This window comes from Parambassis ranga, chromosome 17 (genome assembly GCF_900634625.1).
Source record: "Parambassis ranga chromosome 17, fParRan2.1, whole genome shotgun sequence".
Lineage (NCBI taxonomy): Eukaryota > Metazoa > Chordata > Actinopteri > Ambassidae > Parambassis > Parambassis ranga.
In genome coordinates, this window is record NC_041037.1 from 9,904,341 (window position 1) to 9,930,203 (window position 25,863).

At 40.7% G+C, this 25,863-nt stretch overlaps 2 protein-coding genes across 2 annotated transcripts in view; both read left to right on the forward strand.

Moving 5' to 3' along the window:
* Positions 1 to 561: 561 nt before the first annotated feature.
* LOC114450082 (mitochondrial ubiquitin ligase activator of nfkb 1-A-like) lies at positions 562 to 3,970 on the forward strand. The gene is made up of 6 exons (XM_028427989.1): positions 562 to 658; positions 1,925 to 2,074; positions 2,373 to 2,460; positions 2,547 to 2,667; positions 2,967 to 3,198; positions 3,311 to 3,970. Exons 2-6 carry the CDS (start codon positions 1,958 to 1,960, stop codon positions 3,797 to 3,799), a joined length of 1,047 nt encoding a protein of 348 aa, XP_028283790.1. The 5' UTR covers positions 562 to 658; positions 1,925 to 1,957; the 3' UTR covers positions 3,800 to 3,970.
* Positions 3,971 to 5,773: 1,803 nt separating this feature from the next.
* Positions 5,774 to 25,863, forward strand: part of ece2a (endothelin converting enzyme 2a) — a 58,020-nt gene continuing 37,930 nt past the window's right edge. The window contains exons 1-2 of the mRNA XM_028427682.1: positions 5,774 to 6,047; positions 6,499 to 6,663. Coding sequence (XP_028283483.1) covers positions 6,504 to 6,663 — 160 coding nt within the window. The 5' untranslated portion in view covers positions 5,774 to 6,047; positions 6,499 to 6,503. The remainder of the gene's footprint in view (positions 6,048 to 6,498; positions 6,664 to 25,863) is intronic.

Sequence of the window (25,863 nt, forward strand, 5' to 3'; positions counted from 1 at the left end):
GGAGCCCATATACTTTGAAACTTTTGCTATTGAGCTTTAAGAGTGTAAGTAATCTTCTCTAAAGGCAAACATAGACACATCTCTTTGAGCCATCTCCCAACACTTGGTCAATCAATGTTTTCCAGCTTAATGCAATAACCTTTTTTGCTTGTTACAAACATATATCAACAAATTGCTCTCTATGTTTTATCTTGTATCTATTGGGAGGGATGCCTAAGATAAAAATATTTAGGTTCTAGTTGATTTGTAGGATTTCCTGCATTATTTGTACAATTTCTGTCCAAAATTCTTTAATTTTGGTGCAGGCCCAAACACAGTGCAACAGTGTACCTTTCTCTGCCCTGCATTTAACACACAAGTCTAAAACATTTGGATTGAATTTACTTAATCTTGCAGGAGTCAAACTCTCATCAAGCATTTATATTTAGACATACAACGTATTAATAATATTTAATTCAGTTTTAGTTCATAAATGCATATTGACTGTTAAAAACGTTCATTCGGTAATTAGTTGTATCTATTTGTTTTCAGTTTCACACTTTCCTGCTATCCAATAAACCTGTTAAGACGAGCGGACTGTCGTCTTCAGAGTCTTAGAGGGAAGACTGGGAAACCGGCCTGAAAAAAGTATCGCAGACATATACCGAGGACAGTAGTAGTGAGTAGTTTTTTGTTTGTCGTCTGGTTGTCATGGTGATGGGGAATATTTGCGTCACGTGGATTCTATTAAACGGGCACTCACTCACCTGCACGGGTGTTAAGAGGAGAGAAGGAAGCTGGGTGGCACACCTTTGCACGTTCATCACCGGTTTATTCTTTTGGTTTAGGTTTTCATCTCCGCAATGCAGTGTTTCATTACATGTCCATCTACTATATAAAATCTCATCAAGAGGAAGACGTCCTTAGCGTCTTTTTTATCACACATTATGCTACAGCGCATCATGCAGATAGTTAGGGCCCATCTTTCCTCTCATCTGGCGACTTTGAAGGTTGAGGAAGTCGCTATACTGTTGCTGTTTTAGTTATGTGCAGCTCCTTGTCTTCCGCTGACAGACACAGACAGTGGCATTCCGCTAAAAACAGGCATAAGAGCCACAGAGCTGTACGTACCCCTGGAAGATCCATCAGCGGCACATAATATATGAGTGACACATGGTGCTAGAGCAGACTGTCCAACTGATAAATCCCAAAACGGGCATTAAATGGCACCAAAACATCCCCAAAAGCTGGCATGCCACTGTCTGTGAGCGGCATGAAGACAAGGAGCTGCACATAACTAAAACAGCAACAGTATACATGATTGCTACATACACTGAGTGATACAACGCGCTAGAGCAGACTGTCAAACTGATGAAGTCCTAAATGGGCCTTAAATGGCACCAAAACATCCCCAAAACATGTGAGCCACAGATCGCCATATACCACTAAAACAGTCAGACATGGCACTTTGGATTCGCCACATGCCACTTCATCAAGCGAGGCATGCCAAATGCCACTTTGGGGTAGATCGAAAGGATACGGATTCTCATTTAACTGGACTTGTAACACAGACAGTGTGTCAAGTAACAAGTGTGGTAAAGTTTACAATTTATTGTTAAAGTGAGTTTAGTTTAGGGCTGATTGTTAAGTAAATAACATGTAACTCAGTAATAGTTTCAACGTAAACTTCAACATTAGTATTACTTTATCAGTAACTAAAGTTATTACGATAAGTATTTTTAAATGTAAATGTAATTGTAATATAACAGGTGTGTTTTGCACCTAAATTTTTCGACAATACACACAGTCCAGTAAATCATTGACACTAATCCCTCATTACCTCATACATATTTTTTCCACCTGCTGTTGGTTAGGAGTTGAGTACATAGCTAAGATGCAGAAAGATGCATCTCACAGTCCTCTTACATGTTTTATGTTTGTGCAGGATTGCAGGACCGTGACAGGGCATCCAGAGGAAATGGATAGATTCTCTCTCAGTTTTACAGAGGCACTGTGTCTTGGGACCAGCTTGGCCATTTCAGGCCTTTGCTACTATCTGTACAGGAAGAACAAGAAGACAGTAGATAAACTTGATGTGAGTAGGAATGTAATTAATTAACATTATATAGCAGTAGCCTGCAAAGTAAATTTCGGTTCTGAATGCTAATAGTTACAGAGGGAAGTGTTTTTGCCAAGAAACTGTTGCATTCAGTGCATGCTAACTTAGCTCACTAGTCTCTGACAAAAAAGTACACCATGCAAAAATGCTTGAGAAAGGTTCTCCTTAACCCTTTAACATGTTGTTGGTGATGGTCATGCAGCGTAATGTGCAAGTTTGTAAAACCTCTAAACTGTCAAAATGTGCCATCTGACTATCTGTGTGTCATATTCAGAATGCCCCCCACATCAACATAGATGGAAAACTTAAAGACACTTTGGAGGTTACACCAGGAGCATGTCTACAGTATGCTGTTGTTGAAGGTAACCAGAATTGGATTATTTCTAATACAAACAAGTGCTGATTATGTATTTCCACTTCATACTGTATGTTTGTGTATATATTGTAGGTGTTGTGAAGCCTGCAGGCGAGCCACTGAGGAGTCAGTTTCATAAAGACATTGTTGGTGTGTTGCACAAACTGGAAGTCCGAGAGCACAGGCTGGTATGGACGAGCTATTCCAACATATGGTGAGAAGTGAAACAAGAGAATGACATTGTGCAGCATTACAAACTTTGCTATTTGTATGCTTCTGCATCAGTGACTGCTGTAGCCAGAGCCAGCCATGACTTTATATTTCTTTAAAGTCATCAACACTCAACAATACATGGGTCATGGATGTAAACTGTGACTTCACTTGCTAGCACAGAACAGAGCATTAGTGCCCTGATTGCAGACCTTCAGTTTCAGTATGTTTGATAAACTCCAAATAAACATCACATGTGTGTAGATTTAAAATACCTACGGCTCTTTTCTCTGCTCTTTTCAGGAGTGATGATGAGCGAGTCTTGCACAAAAAAGTGAGCATGGTGCCCTTCTTATTAAGGGGTTTAGATGAGACTGCAGTCCGAGTCCATTGTCCACTGCAGGCCTCTGGATTGAACATGGAGATGACCTACGAGAAGTTTCACCAGGTCAGCCATGGATTTTTTGATCTTGTTGGACAGTATCTCAGCGGGGTGAAGCTCAAAGGTCAACTGGAGATCGAGGAAATGCTTAAAGTCAGTTACCAATGCTCATTATTTTAATAATTAATTAAACAAAATGTTTGTTGCTCATCACTAATAATTTACATAGTAACAATACATTATGAAAATATGCACCTTTTTTCAGGTGGGCACAACTGTTACTGGTGTAGGCGAGCTGATGCTGGACACAGATGGCACCCTGAATCTTAGACCCCCTTCTGATGGAGCTCAGTACATTCTGAGCATGGCAGACTATGACACTTTGCGAAATGAATGCAAGGTTGCGACCACAGTGTGGAAGGCCATGACCATTATATTTGCTTTAGCCGGTGCAGCGGCACTCTGCTGGGTTGGCCTGCGTTACTACCAACACCAAAAGCTTCGCTGGGAGCGTGACAAGGAAAGGAGGGAATTTGAGAGACAGTGGTCCGAAGCAAGACGCTTTCCTGTTCAAGATGGGGAAAATAATCAGGAGAACATCTGTGTCATCTGCCTCTCTCAGCCACGTAACTGTATACTGTTGAACTGTGGACACGTATGCTGCTGCTACACCTGCTACCAAGCTCTGCCACAACGTAGATGTCCCATTTGCAGACAGGGCATCGTCAGAGTGCAGCCACTCTTTCTTGTCTGAGGTAACTGTGTGGCCATGTTACTTCCTCACCAACTCAAAAAACTTTACACCTCAAAGATCTCAACTACCATACTTATGAACATTGAACTTGAATTTAAGGATATTGGGGAAAACATTTTTATGATTTCAGATATTCAGTAAGATACTATATGTGAATTAAAAAATGTGTTAATTTATGCAATTCATATATTGTATTTTTCTAAATGTTGGTTATGTGCCTTGCTCTGGCAATTAATGTGGTTTGGCTATCTCCAATTGTACTGTAAATATCTGGCCATGATGTTCTGTGTCAGTAAAGTATCTCTCTTAAGTGGAACAGTGTTGTCAAAATGTCCTTCAAGTTGAAACAACATGGTAATAATTTAACAAGAATTTTCAATTTACCAAAGCAGAAACTACAGTAGGGAAATGTCCAAAAAAGCTCCCACGGTGGATTTATAGTGAAACAATGTCATGTAAGTCCCTGTGGGCAACATACAGGCTTTCTTGGACACACTGCAGATTAACCTGCGTGACAGAAATGTTTATATATTTAATGTTGAAGCATAGAGTTTTTAACACAAGAGCTCAATCTTGGCTTCTCAGAGCTCTATAAACTGATGAGTAGCAGATTATATGTGTCCAAATGGACAGTTTTGAACAGAATCTGGATATGTGTGTGTCGAGGTGCTCCTTTGGCCTTATTTATAAAAATCCATTTTAGTTTTAGCACTGAACTACTCATTCAGCTGCTCTGTTCCTCTCAGACAACTCTTTCCTTTGTCTATAAAGTTGGAACAAAAAGTAAATAAGTGTCAAACAGGTGGTAGAAAGTACACAGACTCCTCAGAGTTCATGGAGAGTTACAGATGCTACAATGTGAAGTAGAAGAATATGCATAGAATATTGATTGATTGATGCCCTCACTGCTTATTTGAACTTCTCTCTTTGAACTGTTCTCAAAGAATACACCAAGGGAGGCAGCGCTACAGCTTAACAACCACTTAGGAGAGTTTGACAGAGAAAACGCAACGTGATGAAGATGAACAAGCAGCTTGCAGCTCATAAATCCACTCCAGGTTCCCCATTGCTCTTCTTCACTCTGATGTACTTTATTTAATTTAACAACAGGCTATAAAGATAGGACGGTTCAGGTGAATGTTTGATAACAGGTAATAAGTTTATGAGAATAAAAAACTTGTAAAATGGTAGTGTTATACTGCCATCTGCAGGGGAAGTTAATACTTGCATAGTGAATTTGTAAACGCTATACTTTGGATGAGTGTTTATTTTGTACATTTCTCCCTAAACCAGACAGATCTGTAAATGTTTGATTTGAACCTGTTTAAGCAGTGTCCCCTCCCTGCCATCTTGATGAAAGTTATGTATTTACAGTTCATACTGTGATGGGGTGTTTTTCCATCATTGTGAGGTTAACATGCCTCTTCTCCTGCCTGATCGGGATGCTGGTCAGCAGCTTCTCCTGTCTTGCGTATCTAAGACCTACAGGAACAGGATTTAAACTGTGATGACACCGCTGATGCTGCAGAGCCATGGCCTCTGCTGATCAGGCAGCCTCTCTGACGTCATGACCTGACTGTGCTGAGTGTGGTTCCCTTCCTTACAGCTGGTATATTTACCAACAGAATGCTTCTAAGACCTCTTAAATAAATGCTCACAACATAAAGTTAGTATGTTTCCAATGTTTCCCAAGGCAATGCATGCCTGTATTTAAATATATTATTTCCTATTAATTAATGCATCATCAATAGGATAGCCTTATATATAGCCTTATGTGGTCTCCTTTAGTGGTTTAAAGTAAGAATCAAGTAGGTGGCTTAATTACTCTTATTTTATTATACATTATAAAGGTTAAATTAAAAAACCAAACTAAACTGAACTAAAAACCTGAAACGACGTTTCTTACTGAATGTCATGGAACTCACCATAGAAGTTTTACAGATTTTATAGGAGCACTTGAATGCAGCACTGCTAGGCACTCGAGTGTTAAATCATATTACTCCGCTTTCTTTTAAACGCTCACTATTAGAAAACCCAACACTGACGAAATTATATCTTTAGCCTATTGTTTTTTTACTTTTAGTTTTATATAGACTGGCGTCGCTTTAGTCTCGCATCAAGGTTTACTCTGTTGTAGTTTGTAGTGTGCGTGTTTGGGGACTACTTGTTGTAAAATCGAGCACGTGGATTAATTCCCAGTGACGAGCCGGCTTCCTTTTACCGAGACACCGAAGTTAACACGAAATCTGTAAGTCGATATTTTATCAATATCTTATTCAAAACCCACTGTTTGTAACGTGTGTTACAGTCTGAAATCAACTAAATAGGTTGTTTTGCACTGGCAGCGAGTGGTGGTTTGTGTTTGTGCCTCGAAGTTCAGCGCATGCGCAGTGCCTGCAGCCATTTCGCTTTAGACAGCGAGGGAAGTTCAAGACAAGACGTCGCTGCTACCTGTATGTGTGTTGTGCTAGCCCCATCACCGTTAGCATAGCGTTATATTTCCGTAGATAAAGCAATTTAGGATTACGTGTCTTACCTATTTGGCAATTAGTTTGTTCTACTGAATGTCAGAAAATGGTGCCCAAAAGTTCAGTAGTAAAAGTATCAGTGTGTTGTGAAGCTTTCTGTCTGACATGGCAGCATCACCAGAAGCTGCAGATTCAATATCTGTTAAAGCAGTGCCCAACGATGTCATACAGATACTATGGACTACCTCCCGGATAGTAACACCAGGTACAAAGATGTCGCCTACTGGGATGAAAGATACAAGACAGAGGAGTGCTTTGAATGGTTGGGAAGCTTCTCCAAATTCCAGCACCTTCTTCAGAACTGTATCAAGACAGATGACTCTATTCTGATACTGGGTGAGTAGACTTCTGTTGTTCTTATCGTCCTCAGATAGATGGACTGTTCTGTACACAGTGAAACACAAACTTTTGTCACTGAGCATCACTGGGGGGGGGGGGGTTTCCTGGATGGAGGCCAGCTGGAGACCTGTCAGAGCTCATTTCTTGCTCCTCACATCATATCAGTTCTTCCCTGTCTGCTGTTACATGAGGGGGGGGGGGGAGGCTGCCACCATCATCACGGTTGTCATTGCTGTCATTATAATCACCAATACTGCCATTAAAACTCCCCACACAGTCTGGTGGGTCTAAACAAAGCTGGTGATGTATGAATGTATGTAAAAATGTATAACATTTCTACATTCTACATTTTACTAGTGTGATTTGTGATGTGATATTCTGTTTTTCTTTTGCTTAAAAAAAAGCTGTAAATCTGGCAAATTATGTATAGGAACGGGACCATTAAAAAGGGAAAATGTGCCCAATCCCTTTTAAATTTAAGATTCTCATCCTGTTACTACTCAAAAATAGTCCAGTTGGCCCGAAGATATTTCTCTTTCTCTCTTTTACAAGTTGTGGAAAGCTGACTTTGCCCTTTCATGCAAGCTAAAGACACAGTATTTGTTAGTGTTGCATGATTTGTCTTAGGTTGACATTCCTGCAAATGTCCACAAGGTGTCAGTGCTGCATTAGATTCCAGTTCTCTTCCTCTGCAGTACAAATTTTAAAGACCCCGCTGGTTGTACAGTAGAGTTGTGGCTTCAGAACTAGTCGTTGGTTGATTGTCATTATTAGTAGAAATTCTTTGAAGTTATAAAATAATGTATCTGTTAAAGCTTTTTTTCCTGAGGTTAAAGCCATAGTGTTTGTTTGTCACTTTTATTAGATACAATATTATGTATCCTACACAAAGACTGGTTTTGCAAAATGTAGATGTTGGAAGGAAGTACCTTGGATAATAATTTTATTCATATTATAGGCCAGTATACTGAAATGCCAGTTCTTTTTTGTTAGGCTGTTATTCCTTTAAAGAGACACAGAGGGCTGTGGTGGTCTATTGCTTTCAGATATAACCCTTGTTTATGCATGTGCAGTGGTGTTTGTGTGTGTCAGGGGGGTTTGTTAAAATTGTGTCAGTGAGAGACAGGAGCTGTGTGTGTACGTGTGTGTTGGGAGGGAATAGGACTGGTGGGGTTGTCAAAAGTTTCTTTCCTTGCTCTCTGTGTTGTGATGCAGCCATATATACGTGACTTTAATGTACATGGAGGTCTTTTCTTCTGACACTCTGCTGATTAACACTATTATGAAGCAGTAAGTTATTAGAGTGAGTGACAGACTCTGATAGTATGCAGCCTCAGTTTTTCAGTGTGCGTCATCGGCACACCTACAGCAGAGGCGTGAGTGGGCTCAGAGACTCTGGAGTCTGATATATAAAATATCTCCTTTTGCTTCTCTCCAGCAATACAGTGCACCCAGCCACACCATTTTCTGTGTGCTGATTTAAACCCAGAGGAGAGCCATTATATCGCTTGAGAGCTATCAACTCGAAGGGCATCTCGTCTTTTCTCTCGCCAAATCATGGAATCACACATTTCTCCACACGGCACGTGTAGCCATCTTCTTCAGCAACACACATGTACAGATAGGGAGCTGTACCAGGAGGCATGTGGTAAAGATGTGTGACCTGTCACGTGTTGTATAGACATGAGGAGCTCTTAAAAGCACTTAATGCCTGCGACGCTTACACACATTTCTCTGGCTGCACTCATTTGTCAAGTGTGTAAATCCAGAGAGATTCTTGACTTGCATAAAATGACACATAGTATTACCGTCACTATCTAGGATCTCAGGGCATAAGCTTTAAGATGGAAGACTTAAGGTGCCACAGTGCTGTTTGTGTGTGTTTAGGAAGGGAAGTAAATACTAAGGTTTGGGCCACGCTGCTCTCTCAGATGGGGGTCATTTCCATTAAGATCATCTGTACAGCACAGAGAGGAAGAAACCTTTTGCTGCATACTGATGGCAGTTTCCCCTCCCTTGTGTTTTATTTATCTCCTCTCTTTATGTTGCTGGTACTCCCCCTGCCTACATACCTGTTTTCTCCCCACACTGTTAAGAAGACCAGCTTTCGCATCACCACTCTTTTGCTCCCTACCTTCTCTTTGACATACTTCTGCCTTTTGATATTAGTCTGGTTTGTCATGCAGCGGTTGCCAAACACAATCATATCTCTCTATGACAACAAATCTGTTTTTAATCTGTTCTCAATATGGCGATTGAGATGGTAAAATAAAACCTTGCATGCTATTTACTGGTAAAAATACAAAGTGCAACCATATAGACAATGACACAGTGAACAAACAGAGCAAGGTACTATGGAGTTTTGGAAACTGTTGATCTGTGTGTCTGTCTACAGCAGGAAGACTCTACCACTGTCTAAAAGTCTTGAAAGGCCCTTTGTTTTTCTGCTATCATAGCCAAGCAGCATTATAACTACAAGTTCCTTTTAGTTGTAGTTTAACATTTATTTTTTTGAAGATACTCTGTTCCAGTTTTATATAAGGATTGATTCTCAAAATACTCTATTGATCCTCTAGTCCCTTGTGATTAGCAAGGTGGCAAAATTATTCATAATAACATATCCTGTTTAGAAGTTGCACTGCCCACTTAGACGCCCGCTTTAAGCACATTGACATTCAGTAGGTGTTTCTGCTTTAAAATGGTGAAGAAGGAATCGGAGTAATGATAATGTTTTTCACTGGCACATTCCTGTTAAACCTATTAAGCTGAGCATTAATTCCAGCCTGTGAATGATTGTATATTGTGCTTAAAGCTCTGTGTATGTCCTGTACGTCCTCATATTGTGACGCTGTCATGCTCATTATTGGCTGGGCCGGCTGCACAGTAAGCAAAAGGCCTGGGGAGGTGCGTGTCACAGCATTGCGTCAAGCAGTCTTTGACCCCACTGACCAGTATGTGTGTTAGCAACATTACCAAGCATTAGCAATGATCAGCTCACACACGGTCCAGTTCCTGCCGGCCACACTACACACACAGCTCCTTCTTTTATGGCCTGCTCTAGGCTGCTGCCAGTGATGTAATGACCCCACGTCTCACAGTGGTCAGTGCTCACTGCTCGCTTCTCAAGGCGAGAGGAGGGGAGGAGTGTTGATGTAATGGCTCTTTTATCCTGCAGTTTGTGTAGTGGAGATGTGTGTGTGGTGGTATCCCAGGAGTACCTGTGTTCAGTACACCTGGTACAGAAGACATGATGTACAGTCTCCATAGGTCACAGTCTCTTAGTGTCCACTGGGATTCTAAAATATGTATACGTTTCTTTCTAGATTCACTGCAGTGCTGAAATTGCACAATTGGAATGAATTTTGTTTCCTATTGTGCCCTCGTGTTGGCTTTACTAAAAAGGCTTAAACAATTTAGTAAACAATTTCAGAACATGAGTAGCAAACATTCTCCTTAATTGAATCAGAATAGCACTTTAGTAATATGCCATCATGCATTTTAAAGGAGGTATGCACATCTAACTATAGATGCTCTTTCTTGCTCCCTTTTTTAGGCCCTACACTGACATCATTGGTCTGTCACATTCTCGTTCCTTTTAGATTCTCATGGCGACATGTAAGCGTTTGATGGCAAATGAATCCTTGGCAAATGTCTGTTCAGTCAGTTGTTGTGTAACTGTGTATGACCATGACTATAACGACACAAATTCACAAGAAGTCGCCTTCTTAAGCTAATTTTTCTGTTATTCCTCACACCCCTATCCTTTCTTCCTCCTTTGTCACATTCTTCTTTAACTTGCAACCTTTACGTCATTTCACCCCCACTTTCTACCATCTCTCTTTCCTTGTCAACAATTGTCTCACTTGGCTTCCTTGCTGTCTCCTTTGCGTCTGTCTGTATTTGGTATCAAAGATGTCTACCTGTGTGCCCTGAGCTGGTCCAGATATATATATAACTAGAGCAGAGGTGTTTACAACAAGAGCTGAGAGCTTTGGGAGCTACACTTTTCACAGGAGAGTCCAACTAACTGCTCTCTGGGCTATTACGTTAGTCTACAACTCATTCAGAAATTGGTGTCCCACTGGAGGTGTGCACATTTCTAGTGGGAGTCAGTCACTCCTGCTGTTTCCTTTGTTTGTTGTAAATTTACTCTTGTATTTCATGTCAATGTTTAATATAGATTTATTGCTTAAATAATGGTATCCTCATGCCATGGCTGTATATACTATTTTTTGTCAGATGAAATGTTTAATGTAAATTTGTAAAATAGATCTTTTTCCTTGTGTGTGTTCATGTACAGCATGTTGACCTACAGATACAGTTTCAAAGAGGATCAAATTGCTTGTCCAACAATTTCCATGGGATGTCCTCTTTTGTTACATAACTGTATGCAACACATGTCAGTCCGAAGGTACATACAGCAGTTGTAGTGTAAACAGGGAGAACTTTACTGACAGTCCTCACACATCTCTTTTTTCCCCCTGCAACTGTTTTAGATGTGCGCGCACACACACACACACACACACAAACAAAATGCTGATGGGATGGAAAAGCACTGGCAACACAGAGAGCAAGGGGTAGAGTGGGAGAGATTAGAAGTCAGGAGTTATGTTTGAACAGCTGTCAGAAAATGCAGCTGACATCAGATATGCTTTTACTCGTACAAAGTTCAGCCACCATCTCTAAATGTGCAATTTTCCATGTAACTTTTTGTATCTTTTTTTGTCTTTAGCACCATTTCATTGTTTTTTACACTTCCTGTTTTCCTCCATCTTCAAGTTCCTTCTTTCATTTTATCTTTTCCTTCTGTCTTCTTCTTTTGTTTGCTGCTTCCATCTCTACCTTTTATCCACTCTGTGCACTGACAAGCACATGCAGGCACACACCTCCTCCTCACTCTTGGAGTAACAACAGCCATAAGGCTGTGATAAACAGGCAGCTTTCAGAGGAACAACAATATCAAGAGGCTTCAGCCATTTCACACTTGCCCTTCCTTTTATCGATTGTAGCCCTTCCTTCCTATAGTGGCTTGAGGCGGAGCATGTCTGATCAGATGGCCGCGTATTATTCCAGCCCTTCCTGTCTCTGCGTTAGTTTCTGCCATCTGGTTTAGTGATGTTCCAAAATGCATTGTTTTAAATACCACAGGTACAGATTTGCATCTGTAGTCAAGTAATAATGAGTGGAAATTATATATTTATTTTTTGTACTGTCTATGTACATGTAGTTGTATATACCACAGAATTGACTGTCTGTACATAGATGAAACATGTGCAGCAGAAACTCTGGCAGATGTGGAGAGATGTGTGAATAGAGTGTGTTTTGGATGAATGAATGTATGAAGGTACGTATCAATGAATTGGGGTTCTGTGGAGATGAATGAATGACTGAATGAAAGAAAGAAGACCAGAGGAGATGAAGGATGGGGTAGCTTGAGGTGGATATTTTGCTTCCCCCATGCTCTCTTCTAGTCTCTCATTATGGTCCCTTTCCCTCCCCTCTTCTGTGCTTATGCATCTGTTTTCAGGGAGTCCTCACTATACAGCAGTCAGTAAGTCAGTAGGGGTAACCCTTCCTCCAATCCACCCTCTCCATTTTCTCCCCTCCCCTCTCAGTACTTTTTGCCGCTGTAAGGAGTGGTGGTGTTTATGAATGAGCCTCAGAGCCGCAGAATGTGAATGAAAAATAAGAGAGGGAGTGAGCAGATAGGGGTGCAGCCTGAATGAAATGCAGCAAAGCAGGGTTGAAAAGTGAAGAAAAGATGCTGAATGAAAATTAGGGGGGTGGGGAGAGGGAAAATCTTGGTGTGGTGGTTGGTGCTAGCAATGAAGTGAATGTGAAATTATATGGGAGAGAGAGTTTCTGTCCCTTGAGGTATCACTCTGTGTGTGTGTGTGTGTGTGTGTGAGAGAGAGAGAGAGAGAGTGTGAGTGTCCACCCTCATAGGTATGCAGATCAGGGAGGATGCTGGGAAGGAGGATGCCTGGACTGGTGACTGCTTTGCCTATGAGCCAATGGGGATCTCCACCTGACTAACACACATACACAGCCCTCTCTGCAAGCTGGTGCTGCGTGCTTTGAATAATAACGGGGTTACCCGGGCAACCAGGCTAGGATGATCGATGGATTTGGCCCTGATAAACAGAGCACAGAGGGAGTGTGCTAGTGTGTGCGCATGTATATGTTTGTGTGTTGGGGTTTCAGTGGGAGTTTCTTTGTTCTGGGACAATTAGAAAATGTCTTATTAACAAATCTCATCCGACCTGTGATTATATGTGTGTGTGTATGTAGACTGCACATAAAAACAAAGGCTCACAGGATGTCTGTGTAATGTAAGTGTGTTTGGGTGTCTGTGAATGTGGAATAATTCTATTTCAATGACAAAAAAAACACCCTTGAGGTGTGTGTGGTCACCCCTACAGGCGGACTGTGTGGACATCATACACACTCATTGCCCTGACTCATTCACTTACTGTAATGATATGGTCATTGGAAGAATAGAGGCTTTACCCCTGTTACTCACTTCTAGAATGCAAATTATACAGCAGACCAATGAGTCTGACTAGCTACTTGTTTTGATTAAATGCATGCTGCATACAATTATGATTTGACAAGTGCTGTTGTTAAGAGGCTTAGACTAGAGGCTAAAAAAAAAGTAGTGAAGGTGGTAAAAGAAAAGAGCGACGCACTCTCAGTGATGCATATCAGAGTAACATACATATTTAGACATACTAAACAAGAACAACAAAGTGATTGCTTTGTAAGATCACTTAACATAACTTTAGTCCACAGTTTTGTAATAAAAAAAAGAGTAGTTCCTGGTATGGCCACTTGATGGTGGCTTCATATGTGAGTATTGTTTACACACCAACACATCCACCTCACCACCACTTTGCCCAGGCAAATTCAGGCAGCCAGATGGCAACACACACCCAGAGCCTCCACTCAGAACTAAAAACATCACAATTGGGTGTGTAGTAGTATATTATACTGTATGTTGATATAAATCCCTAATATCATTGGTTAACAACTCTTGTGTATCTATTGTAAGAACACCCTGTGAATGGCAAGTGATTTTTAATAGCAGTCACTGTAGCTTTGAAGGATTGTATTTCAAATTTCAACAGCTTCTTGTATCAGTTCTTTTCCATTGTATTGCAGTGCAGGTAAAGGCCTAAATGGGACTAAAGATAAATATAATTTAGGTGAGCTTAACATTTTCCTTTAGTAGTATTGGGGCATTAAAACTGTTTATCATTGTTTCTGGCCCACTACACTTGAATCGTATTTCAATCGCAGCCTAGCGTGGGTGCCTGCAGATGTGTGTGTTCAAGTGTCAGTGGGCAATGCTGTGACTGTCTGTGTGTGTGTGAATTGAAACGTGAACCCCATCTTGTCTCATAAGCCTCTGCATAGGATTTGTAAAGGTGGCATCCAGTTGAATCTGCACAGAGTGTACAAGAGAATTATTTTAGGCTTTTATGTACTTGTAAGCCATTTGTGGCACACTGTTATAGCAAAATGGGGAGAATACATTGGTGGCAGAAAACCTCTTTCTTCCTGCACTGCTCACTGCTCACTCCTGCATCACATTAGCCCTGCTGCTTCCCTCTTTCCCTCTCACCTCTTCACTTCCTCCCCAGTAGAGAGGAGGAGGAGGAGGAGGAGGAGTAGGAAGGAAGAGACGCTGCTGAGAGGTGCATCTGCAGCCAGAGTCACCTCTCAAGAGCTGATGTGTCATCCCAGAGCTTGCTGCGTATTGTCCACAAAGACATCATGGCGACATCACAGAAGGGTCATCATGGTCCATTCAGAGTCATGCTGCTCTTTTGTTATGAATACTAAGAGACAAGCTTTCCTTGCTGTGACAATTGCTGTATGTTACAGCACAAATGCCACTTCTCTGTGACCTTGTAGCCTAAAATCTATGATTCTAGTGGCAGGCTCTGTCTGGAAAAATCAAAATGTTATGTTAAAATAATGGTTCATGTAGCTCTGACATCCTGGTTAAATCCTTGTTAAAAACAAGTATACTGTAAAATGTGTAAAATTGATATCCAGGTTTTCCCTGTATATGTAACTGCAGTGACAGCATTGTTTTAAATGACCACATACACACAATAGTTTTTTTGTATCTGAAAAGAAAAGGGGTTTTGGAGTACGTGTTAATTAATGAGACGTAAGCACTGTGTGCGTTTGTGTGTGCTCTCTTACCTATTGTCACATAGCTCTGAGCAGGGAAAGCCCTATTACAGTCTGTGCGTCATCAGTGTCCCAGTGCATTTTATCGTCTCCAGTGACGCACTGTTGTTGCAGGCTTGCTGTGGTAATGTTGAATTATACACTTCAATCACCTGTGAGTAGATGTGGTGCTGTGTATATTTTGTGTGCTTGTTTAGTTCAATCTGCAGCAACAGGCCCTACAGCATGTTGGACATTACACTGTGCAGCCAATATACTAAATCACTGACTACTGTTTTTATGTGTCCCTCTAGGCAACAACCAGGTGTATTTATTTTTCAGCTTTGTGGCATGAACTGTGTATGAAGATTTGAAGTTCGGTGTGGTATCCTCTAGGGGTGGAATGGTTCACTAAATCCACAGTTCAGTTCGTATCATGGTTCTGAGGTCACAGTTTTCGGTTCGGTTCGGTTTACAAAGTTGAGGATTTTTCTACTTTTGACACTACTTTTAACAGTAGATGAGCACAAAATACATATCCTAATTATCCAACATTTACCATATTTAGGAATCAGATCAGTGTTTCCCCTATCATTATATCAAGTCAAATTTATTTCTATATAGCACCAGATCAGAAGCCATTTAAGATAACATTTCCTATAGAACAGGTCTATACCTTGTTCTTCTTTTATTAACCAAACTAAACAGCTCATGTTATTTATCTTATTTGCACGGCAGCATGACATTTCTGTCTGCAAGGTTGTGCGTTTATAATTCAGTGCTGCTGTCTGTGCACAGAGGCACGATGCACGTACACACAGACACATGCGCAGACAAGTCAGTCTCCAAACGTCAACAGAGAGTCACTAGTTGCTTTTGATGAAAAAAGCCGCCAAATGTAGCGAGAGAGTCGCCAAGTTTCCAACACTCATCTTCATGCTGTGGTAAAAACGCCTTCCTGCATTACTTGATGTGCATGTCCAGAACCGGACAGAACATGCGCCCTGAACCGAAACCTGTGTACCGAACGGTTCTGATTTTTTTTTTTCCTGAACTGTCCCACCCCTAGTATCCTGGCAGTTCAATCCTAAATCTGGATTTTTCAAAAAATAGGCAGTATTTGATCACAAGTGGAGCTAAAGTGGTCAGTTGATGTCTAAGCAACCAGCAGGGGACTTGTGACAGCACTCGCGTCCCACAGACCATGATAGGTAAGTTGTCCAAATGCTGCTTTATAGTTGTCATGAACTTTAAAATCAGCAAGACCACAATCTTTACACAAAGCTGTATTTACTTCTGAAGTTAGACATTTTAACATAGAGGTCTGATGAATTGATGGAGCCAGCCTCAAGAGGCCATTTTAAGAACTGAAAGTTGCTGCTTGTTCCCCACATACCGTAGATCTCATTTTTGTGACATTGCATGGACTTAAGATCTTGAGAGAATTTCTTCAAATTTGGCACAAACATCCACTTGATGACTGACTAGATCTGTTGGTCAAGGCACTGTGATCTTATCAGACAAGTTTCAGACCATATCTCAAAAGTAATTCCCCCAGTCTGAATGCTTCTTTTCTTTTCTGAATGAGTCTTTTATTTGCTGTTATTGAGCTTTAGGTCGATCTCACTGCACCATGTGAAGTTCTGTGTGGAGCCGCTGTAATCCTCTGTTGAGGTTGCGCCATTAAGTGAAAACAGCATCCTTCTCGATAACTTGGGCTTGTTTTGCTGCCACAGAACACCTTGCAGTGTCAGTGTGAGGTGATCATGAACTCCTCTGTATACCAGAGCTTGGTTGAAATTGGGTCATGCAGCAGGACAATAATCCAAAACACAGCAGCAAATCTTTATCACAATGGCTGAAAGAGTCAAAGTTTTGAAATGGCCCAGTCAAAGTCCAGACTTCAACCTTATTGAAATCAAATGGGTGCATGCCAATGATGCAGTTGCAGCACCAAAGTTATATCAAGCTGTAGATAACCTTATGGACATGATCTCTGCCAAGTTTTGTTTCATTCTAATAAAATTACAGGAGGTTTAGTCCAACCTATGTAGACATAATTTCCAAGATGCCGCCCTGTGCTGCACATTTTGGCACCGTGCCATTTGAAGGTTTTGAACTTGTATTACATGTAAGAGTATGGAACTTGTATTACATGTAAGAGTATGGAACTTGTATTACATAAACAAGCCAGCATTATCTCTCCTTCTTGTCAGCCTTCAATTCTTTAAGATAAACCTGCATTGACATATTTACTTCATATGTCTCAAAATCCCCTTGTCATCCTCCTCTGTAAGACCATTACAGCAACTAAGTCTTTAAGTACAATCTTTTTTTCTTACATGAGTGTGTGTGTGTCCAATTGGATTTTTAAGTGAGCCCTGGCTTTGTGCAGAGCAGTCCCCAGCACTCTTATGTAATAGTGTTTGTAGTGCTGCTGACAGATTAACCGAGCTGCACCTCCACCTCTGCATCTTCATGCCAGCCCGTGGATCTGTGTGTCCTTATGCCTCTTAGTCTGTGTATCTATGTATGCTAAATATTTTACCTGTATTTATGTGTCTTAACTCATGTATTTACAGCCTGTCTCTGTTTGTAGCTTGCTAATTCTCTGTCAGTTTCATCATCCTGTTTGTGAACACAAACTTAGTGCCTGTCTTCACTCTGTGGTTAATTTTCTGTATGTCTGTGTATCTTATCTCTCCATCTCTCACTTCTGATATACCACGCATAACAGAGTTAGTTCAGCTTGGTCGTGATGTTCTTATATAACTCTCCGTTTGCCTTTGCAGTCTCCCTTGCGACATTGCACACATCCACAAAAACACACAAGATGTATATGATACTGGATACAGAGACATCCAGTTTTAATTACTTAAAATCGAGATTGCACTTTCCTCTCACAGCCCTTGTTTTTTTTTTTTTTTGCCAAAGTCTGTTTTGTCATAGTCTCATGGTACTTTGTTTTGGAAGGGTTTCGATTGTTATATACTGAAAAACTGCAGTGTGAGCTGGAATGTTTTGATAGAGGCTGTGTTTATTTTATTTATTTTGTCTATTTATGTCTGCAAATACCTGCTATGTACTATTACACATATGGCAGGGTCTAATATGTTGTTAAACCTAATGAACTTTCACAGTGAGTTCTTGTCAAATGTGACATACTGTCTTTCCTTCAGACTTGGTAAGGGCGTTAAAATTTTATGTAGTTCTCTATGTAAACACAGCTACATACATACTGTCCTGTGACCCATGCCATACTGGATAAGAATTTGTAAACAAGGAGAAAAGCTAATAGCCCCCTGTGTTTCTCTCAAGGACACTCTTCTCTGCATTGTCTGTATTGCTGTGGCTCGTGGTGCTTGGATGAAGTGACCAGAAAGCAAATGTGGCTGTTCAGTGAAACAAGTTAGTAGTAGAAACAAGAGTAGAGGCAAAGCAAAATGAGCTATGTGCAGTGAGAGATTAGATTGATTAATGGTGAAAACTACTCAGTGTGGACTCTGGCTGGCTGAAAGCCACCTGCCCCCTCCAGTCCATCACTGCACATGACTGGCTTCGACTAGCCTGAATCTGCTCTGTGCTTTGTGTTGCTGGTCCTGCAGCATGATGTCAGTGGCATTACAATTGTTTTGAAGCAGAAAATGAGATGACAATATTACTTTTTCTACATGACATAGCCAGTCAATGTGAGATCACTTCCTTTTTTTTCTGGCTATTTACCAGGATGTCAGTATGAGAGACAACACAGAAACAAAATACGTAGCCATAAACTACAGCTACAATGAAAGGATTATTAGACTGGAGCATAGTAATTGAAGGGTTTGTAAAAACTGCGTACAGAAACTGCACTGTTTATGTGCAATTTATTATGCTCTGAAAGTGTTAACAACAAATGATCAGAGAAATTTCACACAACATTACTGCTTGGCTGATGTGCTTTCTACTGAAGGGCTTTCAAAGTCACACAGCTACTGAGGCAGATTTTGAGCAGAATGGGGATTTAAAAACTAGCGAAATGTTTTGAGGAGTCTCACATTTGCAGTGTTATCATGTCCAGTGGTGCAAGTATTAATGAGCACTATTAGAGCATAACAAACAACTGTCGGTATGTGAGGCCGATATCAGCCTGTACGAGGAATCAGAGAGCAGATGGTCTGCCATGGTTTGTAAAGTTCACTTAAACTGATCCTTAAAAAATCCCTTTGCTCCACACACACATACATACACACACACAAGGAGGAAGAGAGAGACCGTTTTGGTTATTCAAGTGAGACAGAGAGTAACAAACCCATGAGGTTTGAGTCCACTGTTCTGTTTAATGCAACACACTTTATCAAGACAATCCCTTCCATCCCCACAGTATTAAATCATGTCTGCAAGACTACCAAGAGACAAAACCAAAACACCACTGCAGAGTCAATTCCTCTGCTTGTTGCCATGGCTACCTAGTCCCCAAGACAATATTTATTTAAAAACACATTGTTTTGCATTAATGTTACAGTTTGGCTGCCATCAGAAGATGCTGTTCTTGTTTTCTGTTTGCGAGCTCAACAAATGGGGCAGTCAACATGTACCACTGCTGTGTCACATATACATATTTTTAGCAATGGTATAATGAAGTATCATTTTATAAAACATGCAGTTTATTTGCATTCATTTGACATAAAGTTGCCCCCCTGTATTGAGGGTGCAGCTTCCTTTTTAGAATACATGTAGCATTTGTAGTTGTTTAAGGAGCATTGCAAAAGCATTTCTGTCTGGAATTGTTTACTGACATGGCTACAAAGGCCAGTGTGTGGCTTTTGTGGATTGCAGAGGTTACATTGAGTGGTGTTAAATGAGACAATCGAGCCAATGGATAATTTAGAAAAATCAAAAGCTTTTGTTGTCAGTGAAGATGCAGGATGCACAGAGGAGTGCACAGAAATATAAAACGCACAGAGGGAACACATAAAACCATGACACTAATACAAAACTTAACATAAACTCTGGAAAGTTTCCTGTTTGCATCACTGTACTTTAGCAACATTGCCAGCTGCAGTTAAGGCTCACATTTAAAACTGTACAGCTTAGCCATTAAAGTTGTATTTAGGGAGTATCTTCTTGGTAATAATAAACAAACCATCACCAATACGCAGTAAATCTGTTATATGTTTGTTCACAAAGGATCCACCAATTTCTGGGAAGAGAAGGCTGCCTTTGTAGGACCGTAGGACCCTTCAGATTTTTTTTACCTGTAGCTAGTTAGCTGATTTAGCTCAAGTTGGCTTGATGAGTTGTTTAATATGTTGAATATGTTGTTTGTCTGTGTTGCCCGCACAGTAAATGTTCTGGGCAAAGAGTCAATGTCCTCTCTAGCTTATCTTGTGTAAAAACATGCCCCACTAAATAAAAAAAAAAACACTTTTATTGCAATAAGACGCTAGTTAGGGTGAGCATTTTAAAGATATTTTTGAGCTCCTACTATTAGTATAAACTCCACACCCAGCTTCTTCACAGCAGGGCGTGATGCAAACTGTGCTCTGTTCTATTTTTTATTTGAGCTGTACTTGTTGTCAGATAAACACATTGGTCAATCTATTCTTTTACACTTGTGCCCTGTTTATACTGGGGAAAAAAGAGACAGGACCTCCAGACACTTTATATTTTTAATGCACCTCTTCAACATGTAAAAAAATCCAAAGCTTGGCAAGCCTGTCGTACCTAGTTACGGTTGCTATGCTATGATTGGACTACGACTGGCTGGTAGGAGGAGTTTACAGAACAGTCGATTGTACCTGTTATTGAGTTCATGAACAAGACAGGGAGAAAGGAAAAACTGATGGAGAAAGGGGCGAGTTGAGCTGCAGATTTTTACAAATCCCACAGTTGGGAGTCTTTCCAGACCTCGTGTTCCCATGTAGATTAAATCCAACACACACACACAAATTGCACATATTTAAACTATGTCACTCCAAGCCTGCGAGTGTTGTGTTGTGACTTTCTGAAGGCACTGTGTCCTAGCTGTTGAAGCTTCCTCAGTCCTTTTAACAAGACATAGCTCTTAGTTTGAAGAGCCTGAATACCATTTGCCTGTTGTGCATTATGCTTGGTTGATAAATGTGTTTCCTGTCACAGTGTGCTGCTTATGAGGCTGCATGAAAGCTGATGAGTGCTCAGCCCATGACTATTTGATGATGAGAGAATTTGCGAGTCTCTCTGGTTTTTTTTACTGTGCACAGTTAAAATTTTAAAACATTCACACACTGCGTCATCTCTTTTCTTTCCCATCTGGATACTTCTGCTTTCCTTAGTTTGTTTTTTCTGTCCACATTTTTTGACTTTTGTCTTTTGTCTTTCTTCTGTTTAAGAGCCACCTCATGACTCATGGCAATTACTCTCATACCTCACACCTCTGTACTGTACATGTCTGTCTTTCTGTCTTTACCTTGGACACAGTCTTGTTTCCCTCTTTATCCCCAGCGCCCTCCTCTTCTCAGGTTACATAATACATATTAGAGAGAGGTGGAGGGAGGAATGGTGGAAGTGAGGATGTGGAGGGTGATGAAGCAGAAGAAGAGGATTCAGCCTTTCTCTACTGACAATCCTAAAGTGCTCATGTGTCTGACACAATCTGGGTCTTAGGTTTTTGCTAAATAATCCAGCAATCTGTCTGTGTGGACTTTGTGGGTGTGTTCATTTTATCTGCTTGCTCTTGTTTGATTTTCTCTCTTGGTTTTAAAATGATGCTTCTTTTCTCTAAATTTACATGCCATGTTTTTGAAAGCATGTAGCCTTTGCTGCCATTCCAGCTCATTTTCATCTTCAGGAGCTGACATCTGGTCTGCCGGTCTGCTCCTCCCCCTGTTCCTCCCTCCCCTCTATCATCCCCTCCTCATCTCATCTCTATCATGATTACACTTTGCCTCGCTGACCTGCAATGATGTAACTACATTTTGGCAGCAGCCTTCACCCTTGCCAGGCATTATATTGTCCCATCTTTCTGAGAACTTACTCTTACCCTTATCTCTGCTTCCCACTCTTCCCACTCTGGCCATTTTTTTCAGGTCCTAATCTTGTTCCTAATGCATTTCCCAGCAATAGCTCAACATGGCTAAGGAGAATGATGTTTAAAAAAATGTAAGAGAATTTAAAACCAGAAGCCTCCAAACAGCTATCACCTATTTTCAAAATAAGCATAGTTATATTAGTTAATAAGTACTAGATCTTTTGTGGTTATTGGTTCCCAAATCAGAGATTTAAAGGTTGTAATAACCCAAAATGAAAAATAAATTCATTTGTCAACAATTGAGAAGCAGAATAGCAGATTGGTAAACGGATACAACTAGCCCTGTTTGGAATGTGTAAGATAATGAATACTCTGTCTTGCTTGTTTTATCCCAAGAACACAAAAAAAAACCCACACTAAAACCCATCTGGCGACTGTGCCGGTGTTTGTTAGTCCTACTCTGATCAGCAGCAATGCAAACATGACACTGGGATGGACAATATTTCTTGGTTTGCCGCCTCCTGCACTATAAAATTTCACCTGTCCCCATTTTTACTATGTTTTGAGAGCATTTGTTATATTGAATAAAGATAAAGGTTGCCAACTGCCCATTTTAGTGGGTCTAACTGCCTTTAAAAGTTGAAATATGTGTGTTAATTTCAATGTCAAAAAGGTCATACATTTTTTTTCTCCTCCACTTGAGGGTTTGATGATGGAAATCAACATAAGTCTTTAGTGTTTTATTTCTAAACTTGAGTTTGTCTTCTTTAATATAGCATATAAATCACTGAATAATTGCTCAGCAGTAATAAATAAAAAAATAGTTTTGGTTCTTTCTTTCTTTTTCATTGTATGATCTGTAGCAGGTTTGTAATTTCCTCACCTTCTGGAGTGCATCATTTAAAGGTGCTAACATTTCTTTGAGGACAGGTTCCCTTTTGCCATTGTAATCCTACCCCAGAGTTCTCTGAACTTAAACCTGAGACAGTCCACCTGGGAGCTGTGAGCTTTATCATAGATCACCCTCCTGGGCCAGGAAATGAGGTTCCATGTCATCAGAGGACTGGTGTGTTAACCTCCTCACAGGGACACAGTAGTATGACATCACCCTCTGATCACACATTCTGGCTCGGGTTACTGTTCAGCTTACAGTCTGATTGTCACTGTCTGTTAGTTAGCACATGCATTTATGAATGTCGGCTTGACAACAGAAAGACAGTTTTATGTCCATGCTGCTCAGCTGTTCATCCAACAACAATGATTTTAATCCACATCCAGTATTATTTGTTGTGTGTTCTCATGGGTACATTGTGTGTATTTGTGCAGTAGTTGCATTACTGTTTGTTGAAGGCACTGCAAGATGGGAGGAGCTTCCCCATGGGACTGGTTGTTATACAGAATGTCTGTTTAATCTACAAACTCTCTCTCTCTGTCAGATTTTCAACTATTAAATATCTCAACATCTCGACATTTAGTTTTACATGGTTTTCCACCATGAAAGCAGCTGCCAGTGACAGGATAGGATGTTGTTCTTTCATTTTAGCTAACCTTGCAAGTAAACTTAAGACACTTTCACAACCAGATAATGTAAAGTAGGCAGTATTGTAACCTAGCAACAGTAAGTGCTTAAGGGACTTGTTCTGAAAAATATGATCAGAACTAACCGTGGACATAGACCCCAGTTCATTTCATGTCACAGTTTAGTTGTTGAGTTTATTTTTATTTTATCAAATTGCTTAAAAAGTTGTATTAAACTAACAGACTGCAGATTATGTAACTGCATCTTCACCTGCTGTTGTGTCCTCCTTTGATTTCACTTTCAAGTGGTGCATGTAAGCATAAACTGCAGGTAAGAGAACAGTTTGTGTGCGTGTGTGCCGAGACCCTGCAACTGAATAATCCTGTCTGATTCAGACCAGCATTTTACGTTATAACTACGTGGTTTATTATGCATTACGATTGTTACACAAATATATAGTTTTTTTGTTGAGTGTTTTTTGACATTTTACGTGTTTGGGGTGTTTTTTATCAGCACATCAATGATGTATCATATTGCTAAAAAAATGCCCCCACTGCTATGTGTGTGTAACCGTGTGTGTGTGTTTGTGTGTGAAATGTTGCAGTTCAGGATTGGTGCCAGACTCAGTGCTTAGCCTGGCACTGCCTTATCAAACAGAGTGTGTGTGTGTGTGTGTTTAGACTTGGGACCTGTGCTGGCTCTCTCATCAAGTATGCAGTCGAAGTCAACACTGCAGCAGAGATGCCTAATAGAGAAACCAGCAAAGACAAGAGCGAGTTGCAGAAAGACTCTGAATACGTCATACCACATGCTCACTTCCAGCCTCTACTCTCCCCTTTTTTTGTGGTTGCACTTGCCAATTACGCCTTTTCAAACTTGTCTATCTCAGCCTGCTCTTCTTCCGCATTTCTTTCCTTTCACTCTCTACCCCACCCCCTAAATTTCTCCGCTCTTATCCTCATTCATAGTTCCAACCATTGACATCACTCTCTCTCTCTCTCGCTCTCTCATTTCCACCAAATTGAACGTCATTCATACTCTTCTCTCACTCCACTGCAGCCTTGAAAGAAGCTGTTCAGCCCCCTCACCTCCTAAAACATCACAGACATCACAGCTCTGACTCCTCCTAGACTTCTGCTCCTGTGCCCATATTAATACTTCCTCTGTGTTAAGTGATGGTTTCACATGAACAGCTTTGGAGAAAGGTCAGAGATTTTTATTGTTTGTTTGTTTTTTGGGGGGTGTTGTTTTGGAGCCTGTTGGAAGACACCAACTACATTAACTTTAATTGTTTCACACACAGTCTGACTCCTGATGTCTGCCTTCTCACCTCCTCCACTTCATGTTTCTTGCTTTTCTTGTGGATGAAGAACACCCAGTTCCTGCCAGACAGGAAGTGGTCATGATTCAGTGAGAACAGATTATCCTGTGTGTTTCGTTGTGTGTATCTCATGTCAAACATTCAAGTTCTCATTCAGCACAACATTTTTTTTTAATCATCCTCCAGCATGCACACAGTGGCCAGCTGAATTGACCAGAATCGCACCTGAATCGCAAAATATTTTCCTTATGTAGTATCAGGCAAGCAGCTGGAATAGTGGATTGCTGATTTTTTGTGTGTGTCTGTCAAGAGTGTGATTGAGAGTAGCAATGGCGCATTGGCATAATTGCATGTAGCAGGAGACCAGAGGAGGGGGTGAAGCCTGCTGCATTAATAACCATCTTCATCCACCAGCCTGTCTCAGAGGCTGACTCACTCTTCGTTAGCAACTTCATAACTGTCAGCTGCTCAAAACAGACCACAAACCACACCGTTATGTCAGTCAAGACTATTTTGTTTAAAGTTTAATTCTAATGTAACTTTCACCTGATGTGTATACATCGATTTTCAGTATAAATTCTTCAATTGTATCCTTTTAATACTAAGGCAGACGGCAAGGTTAACAGTTTGCAGAGATGTTAATAATGTATAAGTGACCTCTCACAGGTGGAAACCAAACATTTGCAGGTTTAGTGCTGCATTATTGCTACTACTAGCACACTGTAAAGAAAGACCTCTGGCTATTCCTAGATCCAGAATTTCTAGCCGCTTCCCTGCTTTAAACCTTGTATTTAGATCAGGCTATGACACAGTGACACCGCAGGGAGACATGCCATTTCCTCCTGCAGGGATCAATATGCTTGGTCAGCTGTAAAGCTCCCACACTGGATGGGGCCCTCATCTGTAAAACCTGATCCATACTGCATAATTACATCAAGGTCAGGCAAGAGAGTCATTTACATATAGACGCAGACACCTTGAACTGACAAACTCGCCTGCCAACCAGGCAGAAAATTAACCAGTCAAGTTTGAGCCGCTGTGTATAAGTGTGTGTGTTAAGTGCATTTTTGTGTGTATGGTTAAGGAAATGGAAGTTCATACATAAGTGTGTGTCTGTATTTTTATACTGAGAATACCTGTGCTACCTCTTCCTGCCATTTCATTTTGTCACAGACGTGGTCTTGG